This window comes from Microchirus variegatus, assembly GCF_963457635.1.
Source record: "Microchirus variegatus genome assembly, chromosome: 18".
In the NCBI taxonomy this organism is placed as follows: Eukaryota; Metazoa; Chordata; class Actinopteri; order Pleuronectiformes; family Soleidae; genus Microchirus; species Microchirus variegatus.
Genome location: NC_139819.1, coordinates 6254225 through 6270979, shown reverse-complemented (window position 1 = coordinate 6270979; position 16755 = coordinate 6254225). Strand labels below are relative to the sequence as shown.

The 16755-nt window shown below is 41.4% G+C and overlaps 2 protein-coding genes across 2 annotated transcripts; one reads left to right on the top strand and one right to left on the bottom strand.

Annotated features, from left to right (window-relative positions):
* The first annotated feature begins 457 nt into the window (after nucleotides 1–457).
* LOC310939936 (D-amino-acid oxidase-like) lies at nucleotides 458–6646 on the top strand. The gene is made up of 11 exons (XM_083904819.1): nucleotides 458–539; nucleotides 2212–2407; nucleotides 2490–2604; nucleotides 2812–2888; nucleotides 2983–3048; nucleotides 4114–4168; nucleotides 4259–4363; nucleotides 4457–4539; nucleotides 4910–5027; nucleotides 5596–5694; nucleotides 5771–6646. Exons 2-11 carry the CDS (start codon nucleotides 2214–2216, stop codon nucleotides 5894–5896), a joined length of 1038 nt encoding a protein of 345 aa, XP_083760945.1. The 5' UTR covers nucleotides 458–539; nucleotides 2212–2213; the 3' UTR covers nucleotides 5897–6646.
* A 738-nt stretch (nucleotides 6647–7384) lies between these two features.
* On the bottom strand, nucleotides 7385–15821 carry svopa (SV2 related protein a; the record flags this gene model as incomplete). Its single annotated transcript, XM_083904817.1, has 16 exons — nucleotides 7385–7597; nucleotides 7675–7764; nucleotides 7893–7974; nucleotides 8056–8167; nucleotides 8909–9013; nucleotides 9442–9518; nucleotides 9605–9678; nucleotides 9764–9892; nucleotides 10004–10129; nucleotides 10327–10390; nucleotides 10469–10593; nucleotides 10685–10756; nucleotides 11474–11572; nucleotides 12436–12521; nucleotides 12610–12770; nucleotides 15787–15821. The coding sequence occupies 16 exons, from the start codon at nucleotides 15819–15821 to the stop codon at nucleotides 7385–7387; spliced, it is 1650 nt and encodes a 549-aa protein (XP_083760943.1).
* Nucleotides 15822–16755: the final 934 nt, after the last annotated feature.

Below are 16755 nucleotides of genomic sequence, written 5' to 3'. Positions count from 1 at the left end.
GTTATCATTACCAACATAATGTAGTGATTATATGTATAAATGTAACAAGTCTTTATAAAAAAAAAAGATTCAGTATATCATATTATATATATATATAATATTCACTCTATATTTGAGCTATAAACAGATTGGAGGAGGATGGATTATTAAAAGGGTCTGAAGGGCATCAGGGGCCACAAAGCTGGGGGACCCTGGGAACAGTTTCAATATATTGCAATACAATCATAAAGCGATGCATCACATCTGTCATACTGTAGAAAACAAAACGTCTATATCTATATCTATACATCTATATATCTGTAAATATATAATACATGTGCACAGTCTGCTCTGTTCTTGACAGCTGGTAGGTGATGAACGTCCACTCCTGCGTTGACTCCGCCCACCGTGTTGTGCGTTCTTATGCTTTCGCGCTGACCCCGCCCCCTCGCCGCCAGGCCCCCTCAGTGATTGGCTGATGGGCGGGGCCAGGAGAAGCGTTATGAGTCGGCTGTGTGACTAAACTTCCGCAGATCGTGGAGCCGAATTCCTGACTGGAGGTAAAGTTCAAACTTATTCCATTCAATACAGCTGAGTGATTTATCTGCACAGTGTGTGTGTATGTGTGTGTGTGTGTGTACGTGTGTTTTAGATCATGCAGCACTTCTTTGTAGTAAGTTTTTCTCTGCAGAAGACTCTCTGTTACGTAATATGCAGCTGGACTTTTATTACAAAACACTCTTCTCTTCTTCATGTAATAAAAGTATATCATGTAATTACTGACTTATAATCTACTCAAATTTCATAACCAACAAAGTAATAACAAGTGTCTGTTTGTATCTCAAATGTGCAAAAAGTACAATATAATTGTATAACATATGGTTTAATTTCAGTCTGGATAAATAATAAACGATGGCTTGTATTAACTTTATTTATTAGTTGTGAATATTAGATTTAACAAGTGACATGAATAAGTGAATTCTTTGTTTTTGTGAGAAAAAAAACATTTTTGAAAAGACAGAAAAATATATATATATACCAGACTTTTGAACAAACCCAGTAAAACGAGAATCTAGCTGTAAAACCACATTTTTACAATTCCTGTCCTAGTGAATGATTGGTCCAGTGCGAGTTCTTCATTTTATATTAACTTCTTAGTCTGCTCGAGAGAGAGACTATAATATAATAGTGAAGTCAGCTCAGTCATTCTTTTGGCAAACATCTGACTGGCAGACAAGGGCTGCAAGTTATTCAGTTTATCAATTACTCAATTAATGGTCAACTATTTTGATAATCCATTAATCAGAGTTGAGTTTTTCCTGATTTTTCCTCATCTTAATTGTGAATATTCTCTGGTTTCTTTGCTCCATTTGACACAGAAAGTTTGGATTGTAGACAAAAAAAAACCCAAGACATTTGAGAACATAATTTCCAAGTTTGGGAAATACTGATTGACATTTTTCAACATTGTCTGACATTTTATGGACCAAACAACGGGCAGTCACAGACATGACAATATAAATGTTTTTATAGTTATTACACATGCATTAGTTATTAATTGCTTCTAGAGTTATCTATTTCTGAGTTTGTATTAGGGTGTGATTTTTTGATACCACTGGCACATTTATAACTTAGTTTTATCAAGTTTTTATTACACGTCTGATTATGTTTGTCATGTACAAACATAATAAAACTAAGTTATAAATGTGCCAGTGGTATCAAAAAATCACACCCTAATACAAACTCATAAATAGATAACTCTAGAAGCAATTAATAACTAATGCATGTGTAATAACTATAAAAACATTTATATTGTTTTGCTTTTGCATCTCCACCCTCTAAACCATACTTAGTGTCCAATCTGAATTACACGTAATGAGGACTAAGTTTAAAGGTGCATTATGTAATAAATCTAAAGCAACTGGCCATAAAATCCTCCTAATATGTCACAGAGACTCAAGAATAATGTTCATATAACAAACTGAACTCACCAACAACAACAGTACAACCAAAATATTTGCATTAAAAAAAAATCTTTTGCAGACTGCAAATCATGTTTATGTTTTGAAATCATGATTTGGCATGTGGCGCCACCTACCGCCGTCTACCAATCACTGCGGTCAGTAGAGTCTTAAACCTAAAAGTCCTCGGTATTTTGAATTTGAGTGTAGTAACCGTTTTTGGCCACATTCTTACATATGGCACCTTTTTAATTTGTTAATGTTTGTGCAGACATGCGCGTGGCAGTGATTGGAGCTGGCGTCATCGGGCTCTCGACGGCTCAGAGCATCTATGAGCACTATTATTACGCCGACAGGCCTCTGACCATCGAGGTGTACGCGGACCGCTTCACGCCGCTGACCACGAGCGATGGAGCCGCCGGCTTCTGGCAGCCGTACCTGTACGACAATGGCAACGTCCAGGAGACGTAAGTGAGCCTCTCGTTTTCCTCTTCTTAACGCAGGCTTCAAAACGGTCCTTTTTAATGCGGTATTTGTCCTCACCTTCAGACAATGGAATAAAGAGACCTTTGACTACTTGCTGAGCTTCCTCAAATCACCAGAGTCCATAAAAATGGGTATATTCCTGCAGTCTGGCTATAATGTGTGCACTGAGCCAACCCCAGTGAGTAGTGCTTGACTCTTTAAGCACACACACACACACACTGACCTCAAATGACACTATGAAAGCAGGTCAAGGTCCACAAGGCATCTATACACAGCACAATATGTACCATAAAACAGTCTTAAGTATTAAAGACCTGCCCTTGATCCAACCATATATAGCTATAGTTGGGATTCTGTGTCATCGTGTGCATTTGTTTGTTTGCAGGATCCTTCCTTTAAAGATTCGGTCCTGGGTTTCAGAAAACTCAGTGACCGGGAGCTGCAGTTGTTTCCTGGATACAGGTATATTCTCACTCTGCTGTACAACAGAAATAATCTCTCTATCTTTGCCTGACGAAGCTCTCAGATTATATCCGTGTCTTCCTCCTGTGTCCAGTTATGGATGGTTCAACACTGCTCTCATGGTGGAAGGCAAAACCTACTTGCCCTGGCTGACGGATTGGTGAGTATTTAACATCGTGTCAGCATTTAAAAAAAACTTTCCACAAGCTCTGCGCTGAACTCTGTGTCGTCGTAATGTGTGGCACCTGTGTGACGCAAAACAGCTTTACCAGCCAGCACAAAGATGAAAGAGAACACAGATTGCTGGCTATTAAAACCGCTGTGATTTGTTCAATGGTCTAATAAATAAGGCGATAAAGTAGCATCGCAGATGCCGGCTGACGTTAAACACACGACCACTGACTAATCACTGGCCCGTAAATCCTTTATTTAGCCTCAGGGATCAATAAAGTTTTATCTTATCGCACATGGTCAAGACAGTCTCAGTGTCGGTTTAGCACTGACAGTGAGGACTATTTTGTGGTGTTGCCTAATATGGGCCTATTGCCTAATATGGTTTTAAAGGTGCCATATGTAAGAATGTGGCCAAAAACGGTTACTACATTCAAATTCAAAATACGGACGTCTGTTAGGTTTCGTTTTCTGACGTAACTCGCAACCCGTGGTTGCTCGGCAGCTGAGACTCTACCGACTGCAATGATTGGTAGACGGCGGTAGGTGGCGCCACATGCCAAAACACGATTTCAAAGCATAAACATGATTTGCAGTCTGCAAAATATTTTTTTTTAATGCAAATATTTTGGCAGTACTGTTGTTGTTGGTGAGTTCAGTTTGTTATATGAACATTATTCCTGAGTCTCTGTGACATATTAGGAGGATTTTATGGCCAGTTGATTTAGATTTATTACATAATGCACCTTTAAACTTAGTCCTCATTACGTGTAATTCAGATTGGACACTAAGTATGGTTTAGAGGGTGGAGCTGCAAAAACAAAACAATATAAATGTTTTTATAGTTATTACACATGCATTAGTTATTAATTGCTTCTAGAGTTATCTATTTATGAGTATGTGTTAGGGTGTGATTTTTTGATTGAGTCTCTGTGACATATTAGGAGGATTTTATGGCCAGTTGCTTTAGATTTATTACATAATGCACTTTTAATTATTTAAAAAATCATCAACTGAGCGACGTGTTGTGATTAAATGACCTTATAATTCACAGGTTGCAGAAGCGAGGGGTGAAGTTTTACCACAGGAAAATAAAGTCCTTCAAGGAGGTGAGTCATTGTCCTAGTTGCTTAAACTTGCTCTCTAAAAACATCTCTCTAATCGCTCTCGTTATCTCTTATCGTTCTTGCCTCTTGTAGTTGGCAGAGACCGGCGCAGACGTGATCATTAACTGCACTGGCGTGAGATCAGGAGATCTTCAGCCGGACTCAGACCTGCAACCAGGCCGCGGTCAGATTGTGAAGGTGAGAGTGAAGCGACTTTTAATCGTCTCTTTATAGTTTGTATGAAAAACTAGCGGACGAGTCACGCGTGTGTGTGTCGTGCTTTTCCCTCAGGTGGAGGCTCCGTGGTTGAAGCACTGGGTCATCACCCACAACCTTAAGGAGGGATTCTACAACTCGCCGTACATCATTCCAGGGTAGTGCGAGTGACACCACACGTTGAAAGTGCTACAGAGTCCTGCACTGGGTTGGGTACCTGCAAAAAGGCTGTGTCATGGTGAAACAAATACACATAATAAGACGGAGAAACCTCAAAGACCTCGGTATTTTGAATTTGAGTGTAGTAACCGTTTTTGGCCACATTCTTACATAAGGGCTTTAAAGTGTGGGCCTGACCACTGGGGTATACCAGCTGCTTAACACAGGTGTGACCAGGTGTGGATTTTTTATTTTTTATGGATATTTATTTTTATTATACAGGTGCAGGACTCGGGTGTCTCCAATGGGAGCTGGTTTTACCTGGCAGCTTTTGGATTTTGTACGGTTTTAATGTCCTCCTGTCTGCAGGAGTCGTCTTGTGACTGTGGGCGGGATTTGCCAAGTTGGAAACTGGAGTGAACAGAACAGCTCCATCGACCATCACAACATCTGGGAAGAGGCGTGCAAGCTCGAGCCCAGTCTCCAGGTTAGCTGATGCTACAAATGTGGATTTTGAGTCTGTAAATCAGGGGTCTCAAACTCAATATTTCACAGAATTTCAAAATAAAAGCATTTTTTTATTATCAATAACTTGATAATAAGTGGCGGGCCGAATGAAATCAATTGGCGGGCCGCATGTGGCCCTGGGGCCGCGAGTTTGAGACCTCTGCTGTAAATCATGTTGGCTTTGACAGAGATTACTTTGGTTTTCAACACAGACTGCATATAAAAATGCTCATAGACTTCCAATTCTAAAGCAAACCCTTAAAGCTTTGTGATGAGCACCTCTAAGTTTTGCGCACCTGGAAATTCACAGACACGAAGATACGAGCTGTCAAAACACTCATGATGTGCTCTACCATTATAAATTGAAACATAGATTACACAATTGACATCCTGTGCTATTGAAGAAAACCCGAAACTAGGAATTGACGCCTGGGTTTCACGTCTCAAACCAGAATATACAGTCTGTAGTTTTCAGTTAGATGGATGATAGACACTTTTTCATGGTGCTAACGTGGGGACATCTTAAATCTCTCGTTGTCCAACACTAGCATGCCAAGATCATGGAAGACTGGTCCGGCCTCAGACCTGTCAGAAGTAAAGTCAGACTGGAGCGGGAGACCATTCAGGACGGCGCAACTAACGTGGAGGTAAACCATACTTTTTTTAACAGGACTTTTAATAGGAAAAATTACCAATAAAATATATTGTGACATATTCTTTTAGGTGATCCACAACTACGGCCACGGAGGGTTCGGACTCACCATCCACAGAGGCTGCGCCGAGGAGGCGGCGAGGCTCTTCGGTCAGATCGTAGACACTAAATGCAGCGGCCCAAAAGCTCGCTTGTGAATTTGAGTCACGGTGTAGACACTTAAATGTAAATGTTATAATCAGTGCCTTTAATTTATAGTGTACAGTATTAGAAATCAGTGCGGGTAACAAGATGAAATGTTACTGGAATTCCCGTTCAATCGTGGTTAATCGAGATGAAGCAATAATTTAAGTATAGAATGTTTACATGACAATGAAAACCTCAGTAAAAGTAGATACTGACACTATTTGGCGATGAAGCCAAATCTTAGATTTTCTTGACTAAAAATGACAGGAAATCCAGCGCTCTTTTTGAAAGATCATTTTACTATATTACACACATTTACAGTACACCCAGAGTATTGACAAGAATCTGTGCACACACACACACGCACACACACAGACACACAACGCAGTACTCTATCTCAAACACTGGCAGGTTAACGTGTCAGCCTGCTGCTGCTGCTGGATGCTGTGGTTGTTTGTGTTGTTGTTTTTTTAACTCAGTGCCTAGAAACAGATTTTGTCAAAGTCTTTTTCCACATCATCATTTTTTTAAACAAACAAAAGCAAAGACAACAACTAAACCAGGTATTAATGCGCTTTTCACAGAGAGACAAAAAAGTAACATCCAGGGGGAATGAGTCCCATCTGTGCACCGAGTGATTTTATGGTCCTAACACCATATACTCATTTACTACTGTTTTAATTTTAGTATAGACAATGCAATGTCCTAATACTTGAGTGTAAACTTATATATATAATTTTGTCTTGAAATAAAGTCCAGGATCTGTGGACTCCTTCAGTTTGTGCTAAAAATCTTGAACCTTTGTCGATTGTGTTTTTGCTCTGATTCTTTATCATCTTATTGTGAATCTTGTTATTGGAGTAATAACTGGAGTTAATCAGTCTTTACCTTTTATGAGAAAATAAATGCCCGGCCTGGAATGTAAAATATTCTAGTTTAAACTCGACTTAAGAAAATAAAAACAATATACGGATGACTTTGTGTCCAGTTTGTCCTTTTGTTACCTTGACACACGTAACTCCAGACTTAACTGACTGCATTTTTTGATGCAATGGAATGAATTCTGTCAAGCAAAGTTTGTAATTAATGCATTTTTGAGAGGCAGAATGCAAATAAAAGCAGGTTTTTCCACTGAGGTAAGAGCAGATCTCTCAACCACACATTAAATAGGTAGTTTTAAGGCTCTTAAAAAAGATAGTTTTTCTGTTGCCCCATTACATTAGAAAGTTAGTTTGAATACTCGCTTCTTCAATAAGGTTTCCCAACGTGCCCGACGTTTTTGGTCGTTTTTCCCCCAGTCACCCTGTGTGCGCTTACACTGTGGAAAAAACTGTGACAGCAATGGCGTTTGTAGACTACGAGTACGGTGACGTGTGAAAAGGTTTGCGCTGCCTGGCTTTACAGGGTCATCGGGTGGGGACTGGAGATGGGACAACGTGAAGCTGGTGTAGCTCAGTCTCTGCCTCTCCTCTCCACTGCAGTGTCCTCTGTTGTTCTCTTCAGCCCTGGGAGCCAGAGTGAGGGATCCCTCCCGAGCTGTGGGAGGAGGAGGAGGCCCGGCCCACCATCTCTTGGCCCCACTCCCGATGGCTGGACTCCTGCAGGCCCCGGCCCGTCGTCTCGATCGGCAGCGCGCAGGAGGCGATGGCGGCCAGCAGGCAGCAGCAGCAGTACACCGAGAGAGCCAGGTACACGGAGGACTCCAGCATCACCTGCGCGATAAAGAACAAACGCATATTTTTACCCCCTTTTTCATGTTAAATTCCAAAAGTAACAGAAAGGTAATTACCTGTGCAACAAACGGTGTAATGAGAGCACCGACTCTGGCCATTCCACTGCTTGTTCCCAGGCCCAAAGCCCTGGTCGCTGTTGGGTAAACCTGCAGGAGTTTCACACAACACTGCTCAGATTCTGTCTCTCTTTGCTCAGGTATCGATTTCATGTAAGCTGGACTAATTACTGTTTGCATATTACACGAACACCGCAGTAATAATTGAATGATCTAACCTCGGGAGTGTACACATACGCCGCCTGGAAGCCTCCTGAGATGAAGGCTCTGGCGATGAATATTAACACGGTCATGGACGTCCTGCAAGAGATTGTGTCATTTAGAGCGGACTCAGACTCCATCAGGTGTTTGAATAACAAACTAAATAAATAAATACAGTACCTCCCAACACAACCATAGAGAGGAATGATACACAGCGAGAAGACAAAGAAACACAACGCCATAGTCTTCCTCCTTCCCAGTCGATCGATAGCCCACAGTGTCACCAGCAGTCCTGTGCGACATAAACAAGAGCAGTACTGCACACAGGAAGAGATTTGGTTTTCTATCAGTGAAACAATGATCCATCAATGATCTCCTGCTGTTCAAAAGTTTGGGGTCATTTAGAAATGTCCTTATTTTTGAAGGAAAGCAGTTTTTTCAATGAATATAACAATAATGAATCAGAAATACACTCTATACATTGTTAATGTGGTAAACGACTATTCTAGCTACAAATGTCTGCTTTTTAATGGAATATGTACATAGGTGTATAGCGGCCCATTTCCAGTGTTCTAATGGTACATTGTGTTTGCTAATCGCGTTAGAAGGCTATTGGATGATAAGAAAACCCTTGAAAACCCTTGTGCAATGATGTTAGCACAGCTGAAAACCGTTTTGCTGGTTCTTTGACGAAAGGGCAAAATGATTATTGTGAATAAAAATCATTATTTCTTATCTTCTCGATGTCTTGACTATATTTTCTATTCATTTTGCAACTCTTTTGATTAATAAAAGCGTGACTTTTATCAGAAAACACAAAACAAATTGTAAAGGTGACCCCAAACCCCCAATAACGCTCTGCATAAAGGGCCATCAGCAGTATAATATTTGCAATTTCATACATTACAGTGGCACACGTGGTAATAATAATTGAGTTTTTACATATAAGACTACTGTATATGTAAAAAACCAGTCAAGATACATGAAAATACAGAATTGTTTTACCTGTTGAAGAGAATTAAGAAACATGTACCTGGGAATTCAGACAGCGTTGTCCACAGTAGATCTTTATAGTCGTCAGAGTTCAGATATTTACACTCCAAGCTGCAAGGGGGCTCCATCTTATTGCCTTTGGACACTAGAGGGCGGCACAAAACAACAACAGCACTCAGTCGACAGTGGTTTGTGATGCTTGTGATGTGCTCATTTCACAGTGTAGTAGTGCATGGTTTCTCACTTCTCTGCACTGTCTCACTGCATGTTTGTTTTAGATGTTTCCCCTGCTCCAGCACATCTGATTCAAATAAATGGGTCGTTATTATCAGGCTTCAGCAGAGCTCAGTGACGAGCTGACCATTTGAATCAGATGTGTTTGAGTAGGAAAACATCTAAAACATGCAGGACAGTGGCTCCTCGGGACCAGGAGTGAGAAACCCCTGGTGTAGTGAATAGGTGAATGAAAGAGCAAGAGTAGAAAAGCGCTGTATAAATGCAGACTATTTACCGTTAAATGCAGACGATAATTAATCACACAAGTCAGCAAACTACATTATCACCGTGACTCACCTCCACATGCTCCTCCCTCCTGAAACAGCTCAGTGGTCAGAAGCACCAGTCCATAGTAGGAGAAGGCGTTTGCAAACCTATAATGAAACAGAGTTCATTCTTAATAAAACACAGATTCATCATGTTCGTGGAACAAGGAGAAGATTAGACAATATTCTTTTACCAAATAAACCACAGCAGGACAGTGGTCCAGCGGAAATTGGACGAAAATAAGTCTTGAATCTTTCCGCGATCCTCCTGAATGAGAGTGGACACAGTGTTCAACACACACATGACAGCTGGCCATGCATGAATAATGTGTTCTGTAGAAAGCAGACTGCACCTGTCTGGCAGCGACCAGTTTCCCCAGTGGCATCGGCACTCCGTTCTCTGTGGCAATGCGCTTCAGCGTGGCCAGAGCCTTCTCCTGGTTCCCCGTCAGCACGTCGTAGCGAGCGCTCTCTGGAAGCCACTGCTCCATCAACCAATCCACCAAAAAAAAAAAAAAAGAGTCAGTTAATACAACTGAAAATGACGCTGTAAAACATTGATGGACTGATCTGTACGACGTCATCATACTCACGAAACACAGGATGGCAAAGATGAAGAGAGGAATGGTGGAAAGGCCCAGCAGCCAGCGCCAGCCCAGAGTGGGCATCACCAGGATGGCTAAGAGGACCTCAAATACGGTGCCCAAGGCCCAAAATATCTGCAAAAGCAGTGATGAGTTCACACAACGCTGATTAAGCCTCTCGGCTCCACACAACTCTCTCTGGGAGTCTCAGTGTTTGTGAATATGAGAATATGCTCTGGTTTCTTTGCTCCAAGTAACAAAGAAATCATCAAAACATCAACATTTTCTGACATTTTACACATCAAACAAGTACTCTGCAGGTTGGCTCCTACCTCAATCAGCAGGATGCACGTGGCTCTGGACTTCATCGGCAGAAATTCGGCGTACAGCGTCACCCTGATAAACACAAGACGAGACCTCGTGACGCCGTTCATCCAAACACTCGATTCGATGACATGAATTCCGTCAACTCACGACTGTGGAGCTCCTCCGATGCCAAAGCCCACCAGCGCACGGAGGACAAGGATCCAGCCGTAGACGGGCGCGAACGCACTCATCACGCCGTAGAACATGGTCCACAGCACGCTCATCTTCAGACCCTGTGTGTGTGTGTGTGTGAATATGATGAATACGAAGACGCATAAAAATCAACTCCATGTCAAACTGATGACACAAATCATTAGAACTTACCGTCTTCCTGCCGTATCTGTCAGCGATGTTTCCCCAAAGAGACGAGCTGATCATCATCCCAATAAACACGGCCTGCAGTCAATTAAACACAGAGTTAATGTGATGGCCGAGCTGTAAACTTACATATTGTAAACAGCACAACAGCCTTTGTTACATCTGTCATCGGTCAAGGTCGTGTTTTTTGTTATTTGATTGAATTATTCATTTCATTTCAGTTTTCTTTCTGTCTCATTATTTCAGATTATTGACTTCCCTGTGACCTAATTGCTAACCCCGCTAGCAATTAACCCTGTTAGGGTTAAGGTTAGTGAAATAAGTATATGTGATATTTTAACGTTGGTGATACTTCAAGAGCTTCAGATTTTCTCAGGTTGGAATAAATTGGTCTAAAAAGTCTGAGAACCACTGGTTTGGTCTGTGATCTTTTGCCTGTTTTTGCCTCTTCCATTTTGTGTTGACTGTGTACCGACCGACCTTGGATTTTCGCCTGAGTAAAGACATTAGCGTTTGCTTCCTCCTGTCTGGGTCTGCTTTTGGGTCTTCACAACAGCTTTGTGTGCTTTTTTAGAATGCTCTCGGTGAGCTATTCAAACACGTTCACTGAAACCCACACTGCGGTTCCTCTGTTTACAAGTTTGTCTCATGTTGCACGCGCCGCATCTACAGACATTAGACATCATTAGGAGCACCGCTGTTCTCCGCAACAGCACTCGATGGATCGATAACCATCAGGGAGGCGATGAAAGCACGACGAGCACTTTACACGGACATTAGAGAGTAGTTCAGTACCGATGTGAGCAGCGCCACCTCCAGGCTGGGCAGTCTCCATTCACAGTGGAGCTGCGGGGCTAAGATGCTCAGGATCATCATCTCCATGGCATCTGCCATCTAAACACACACAAGTGACGTTATAGTGGATTTGTTTTGCAGGTTTAAGACAATCATCCTCAGACATTCAATAAAAACATTATACAAAGTGGTAAAGGAGTGGCATTAACCCTTGGTAAATTGCTGTGGGAATAATACACAACTCCTTATATGGACATCCTGGGTGCGCGTGTTTATAGGTCACATCTTCAGGCTTTACAAAATGCGTTTTCTCATCTTCTTACGTGTTGTTGAGTCAAATTTATGATTCATTTTATATTGCATATTATTTTATAAAACTGGGAGTAGCAATACTTTGTGCAGAAATAAAAAAAATAGACTTTATTTCTTTTATATTTGCTCATAAAAATGAGCCAAAGCGAACCTTGAAACGTGACGTATTCCCACATTTCACAAATTCAATATGATTTTACTTTTTTTTGTTCTTTTTGCTCAGGTGTGTTAATATAATGGGGAAAAATAGGAAAAAACAAAAACAATTTAATCTGATTGCCTATAGGTTGTGCTGTAAAAAAGGATATAAGACACTCTAAATAGCCTCTATATATACGTTTTAGCATAGTAATGGGGTAAAAAACGGGGTTAAAATAAATAATAGATAAATAACACAACCATTGGACGGATACTACAATAAATAAATATAGAGATAAAGTGCATTATTGTTCAAATATGCAGTGGCTGCTGGAGTAAAGCAACTTTTGTAAGACTTTTGTCTTCCATTTTGGGATAGTAGAAGTTTGTGGAAGTGAAAATGATATAGGTCAAAGGTCAAAGGTCAATGAACATTTAAAATAGAGTTTGCTGAGTTGCTCTAACTGTCGTTTCCAAACCATGTGATCAGACAATAACAAAGCATTTCTCACCCAGGACAGACCAGTGAGGATGGAGAGCTTCCATTGAAATGTCCCAAAGCCTATGGCTTCCACGGCGTCTTCCACCATGAACGTGTCTAAAAGGAATGAGGGAGCGGATGTGATGTGAGTCTAATCCAAGTATGTGACGCAATATCGCGGATTTATTAAAAACCTAAACCGTACCATCGGTGGGGTTGGCGAACTCCCGAGGTACCGGAGCTCCATCTGTGAGAGCCACAGACTCCAGGTCAGTCTGCTCGGCGGCGATCCTGACGACCTGCTCTTTGTTGTCGCCGTCATCCTCGGAGCGCGTGCTCTCACCTGTGCGCCGGAAGCGGATGACACTGCGTACAAAAAAGAAGAAATAAACGTAAAGTATAAGCAGGTGATTTCAACGAGAGCAGGAGGAGGATTCACATACTGCGAAATGACCAGGGCCGGATGATCTTTCAGTGCCAGGACAAACCTGAGTGCAGATGAGAGACAGAGGCTGTGTTGCCTTGGTGATGTGCTGAGCTTTTCCTGTCTGTGATTTTGTTAATGGCCGTTGGCGGCGACGCCGTCCTATGGATGAGACGTTAAGCCGCGTGACAGCAGCAGCTCTGCCACACTTAACTTTGCTGCCTGACGAGTTTATAAAAGCTAATTATCCAGGCCAAAATGTATGGTTTGTCCTCGTGATGGAGGATGTAATCTTCTCCCACGTGTGGATAATAATTAGTTGAATCATGAAAAGAGGACTGAGAGAGAGAGAGAGAGCCAGCGATGTCTAATCACTGTGATTATTACACCACAGTCGACTTGTAAGTTCAACCAGGAACGTCTGTTTTTCACTGTAAGCTGCAATTATTTTCACTGTCAAGCTCTTCAGGATGAAATCCAAATGCTAAGAGGTTACACAAGAATATATCTAAATAACATATTTATTCAGAATGGCTTTTAATCCCAAGTGGTGCAGTGACAGCCTTTTTATTCTTTACTTATTTATGCTTTTGTCTTTGTTCAATCACATATATGTGTGTAATAGATTTAGGGCTGCAACGTTAGATTATTTCTGGATTAACCAAATTAATCATCAACTACTTTGAGAGTTTTCAGATTCTTAATTGTGATTATTCCCTGGTTTCTTTGCTCCATATATCAAAGAAATCACTCAAACTGAATAGTTTTTCGTTTGTGGACAAAATAAGAATTTGGGAAACATCAATCAACATTTTTCTAGTACTGGATAAATCGAGAAAATAACCTACATAACAGTCAATTGTCAAAATAATCATTAGTTGCTGCCCCTAAAAGACTCAAAACATAATGTAATACAATCAAAATATGAGGTGCTGGTGCAAATATATACATCAAATAAGTGTAATAATAATTACAAATTGCACCCTAATTGCTCATTTCTATACTTAACCCTTTATGGTACGCACCAAGAAAAAAGCAAAAGCATTTTTTATGATTTTATTTTATTTACTTATGATAACAATAACGACAATCAATATATCTATTTTTTTTTTTTTTTTTTTAATTAGACCCTACAGTACAGTACAGATACAGGCCTCTACCAAACGGTTGAGACGTCTGTTCATAATAAACCTGGTTTGCATAATTCATAAAGTACATCAATTAAGTGTTAGTGAGTTTTCAATGAGATATAGTGACTTAAAGTGTGGTCGACCAAATGGTTGAGTAGTACCTTAAAGGGTTAAAAAGAGGGTTATTGTTTCACCCTGTGTTTGTTTTTATTGTTCTTTATTTGCAGTTCAGTCCAGAACGTCTGCTGCACTGGAACGGGCAAGCCAGAAGCACCTGTGTTGGGATCTCTGCAATCTATTTTAAAAAAATTCTGCTTTTCCACTAATAAAGCCTTTGCCCCCATCTCTTACCTCAGTGATCTTTCACATCCGTATTCACCGTCACGATCACTGAGGTCTGCAGAAAGGTCTCTTCTCGTGGCGGCGAGGTCGAGATTAAAACACCGTGGAGACGGAACCTTTGCTGCGGTGGCTCCTAAACTGTGGAACGCACCGTCCTCATCATATTAAACTTGCTAAAAAAAAACACTTGGCGTTCCCTGACCACGTATAAGGGTTGGCAGTTTAAAGGGACACTGTGTAGTATTTATGGGTTTATATGACCCAAAATCCACTTTTTTATACATATTATGTGCTCCTGCATTGTCTAGTCGCTGTATAATAGTTTTTGTTTCATTTTCGTAGCGTTTCAAAAAGTCATGTAAAACATGGTAACATGGTCGCGGGCCGCGGTTGCATTGCCACTGTTAGCGGCGAGACGCCATGTTTCTACCGGAGCCTGTAAGGACAAACGCGAGAGAACAAATCAAGCGTCGCTTTACTTGTAGCGGAAGTCCCGCCTCCACTCTCTCCGCTTCATCTGCTACGGCCGCGGTAGCTCGCCCTCATCAGCTGACACGGAGAAAGACGACGAGGACGACATTTGACCGGCTGCGGATACCGTAGCGCTCAGGGAAGGGAGGGGGTGAGCAGAGGAGCAGTTCTTTGTTGTAAATTTCAGCCTCTCCTCTAGTGGGCACTATAAATTACTTACTTCACCTTTAAGGGTTTTATATTGTTTTATTGACCTTGTTTCTGTGTTTCATTAGTGTTTTTTTTCTTTTTTACTACATTGCTTTCAGTTCGTTTCCTATTCTGTCTGTTTTATGTGTTTGAATTCCGTTCAGTGTTATTTGTTTAGCGCCGAATCACAACATAGAGGAAAAAAACACTTCCTTTATCTGCCTCGCTAGGTTGGGGCGAAAGCAAAAATGTGGGGCAGAGGAGAGGGGAAGGGGCAGATATACAACAATTGTACCACGTTATAAGTTTAGACAATACAGTTCTGAATCAGTTATGACACATTTATAGAACTACAATGTCATTTATACACACTTTGGTCAATGTCTGCTGCTGTAGAATTAAATCTGGATTGGATTCACTGATTTGAGCTCCATGTGCTGTATGCAGCAAGGTGGAAGTAAATCACGAATAGACACTGAGGCATGACAACAAACATTGACATGTGTTTATAATGTAAAACACAGCAGAGATAAACATCAGTAATGCTGCTCCCTGGGAATAAATGCTGCTGTAAACACGCTGCAGTAACATCAAGGAGAAAGAGCTGCACGTTTCTGTTTTAATGTGTTATGAAATGAAACGACTGCTGTTTATTTCCGTGCTCCACACATAGAGGTGATCATGTAAACACGACGCGAGGCTGTCAGAGGACGACGTGTCGGACAAACACACGCTCGACAATTGACTGGAATATCACGGTGGTGGGAAAAAAAGGCGTTGAGATGCAGAGTGTGTGTGTGTAGGTTTGTTTTTTTTTTTTACTCACGGCAGCTGTCTCAGTTGGAACAGATCATCGTCCATGTTTGTGTGCGTTAGCGTGACGCTCCTTTCCTTTGCGCCTCATCGTCGTTCACATTGTCTTCGAGGAGAAGCTGCGATTTCAGCACCGAGGAGAGCGACCCTGCAGCTCCGGGGTCCGCCGAGCGTTTCCGGCCAATGGGAGGACGCCGTTGCGCGAGACGTGGAGCGGGAGCGTGGATAAAGAATGAGCCCGCGTGGGAGCGATGAGGTCCACACGTGACCTGTCAACAATCCCCGCTCAGCGATCGGACCTGGGGGCGGATGGTGAGGCAGTGGGGCCCCTGGGCTCAGACTGGAAAAGCCCCCCTCCCCCCACACTCACGGTTTGTTGTCGTTTAAGGAAGCTAGATGTGCTTTTTGTAACGCAACACCTGACTAAAAATTATGATAATCAATGATAATAATAATATAGCCGAGGGGCCCAGTTAGACATATACCTTTGTTAGTTAACTGAGGGCCCCGTCAAGGGGTGGATAACATAGCCTACTGTATGGGGCCCCATAAAGACATAAAAAATATCTGGATAAAATAAAATAGTAGCAAAGACGTAGGGATAATAGCATCAAGTCTTGTACTTCAGGGCCTCTCTAAGCCCATGGGCCCCTGGTCCATTCAGTAATCCATCAATGGATGGGACAATACCACTACTTTAATCTGACAGGTTATTAGTCTTCATGGAGGTTTATTTTTCACAGGATTTATCTTGTATATTTGTTTTTCATAATCTTTGACACTTTTTAAAGGTTGATCAATACGTTTTTTTAGTGCTGATGCTGATTGGTTTAAATTGATTTTTGTCTGATATTTGTTTGCTTTTCCTTTTCCTCTTTCACTTGATAAGGGCCCAATGATCAGGGGGCTCCTATTTGTGTGTAGAGAATAAAAACTTTACATGTATAAAAAAAATCTAGTCATCTTTAGATATCTAAATAGT

Coding starts and splice junctions, on each gene's coding strand:
- LOC310939936 (XM_083904819.1), top strand. CDS start 2,214: ATGCGCGTGGCAGTGATTGGAGCTGGCGTCATCGGGCTCTCGACGGCT. Junction 4,169..4,258: donor AAATAAAGTCCTTCAAGGAG/GTGAGTCATTGT, acceptor TGCCTCTTGTAG/TTGGCAGAGACCGGCGCAGA. Junction 4,540..4,909: donor TCGCCGTACATCATTCCAGG/GTAGTGCGAGTG, acceptor TCCTGTCTGCAG/GAGTCGTCTTGTGACTGTGG.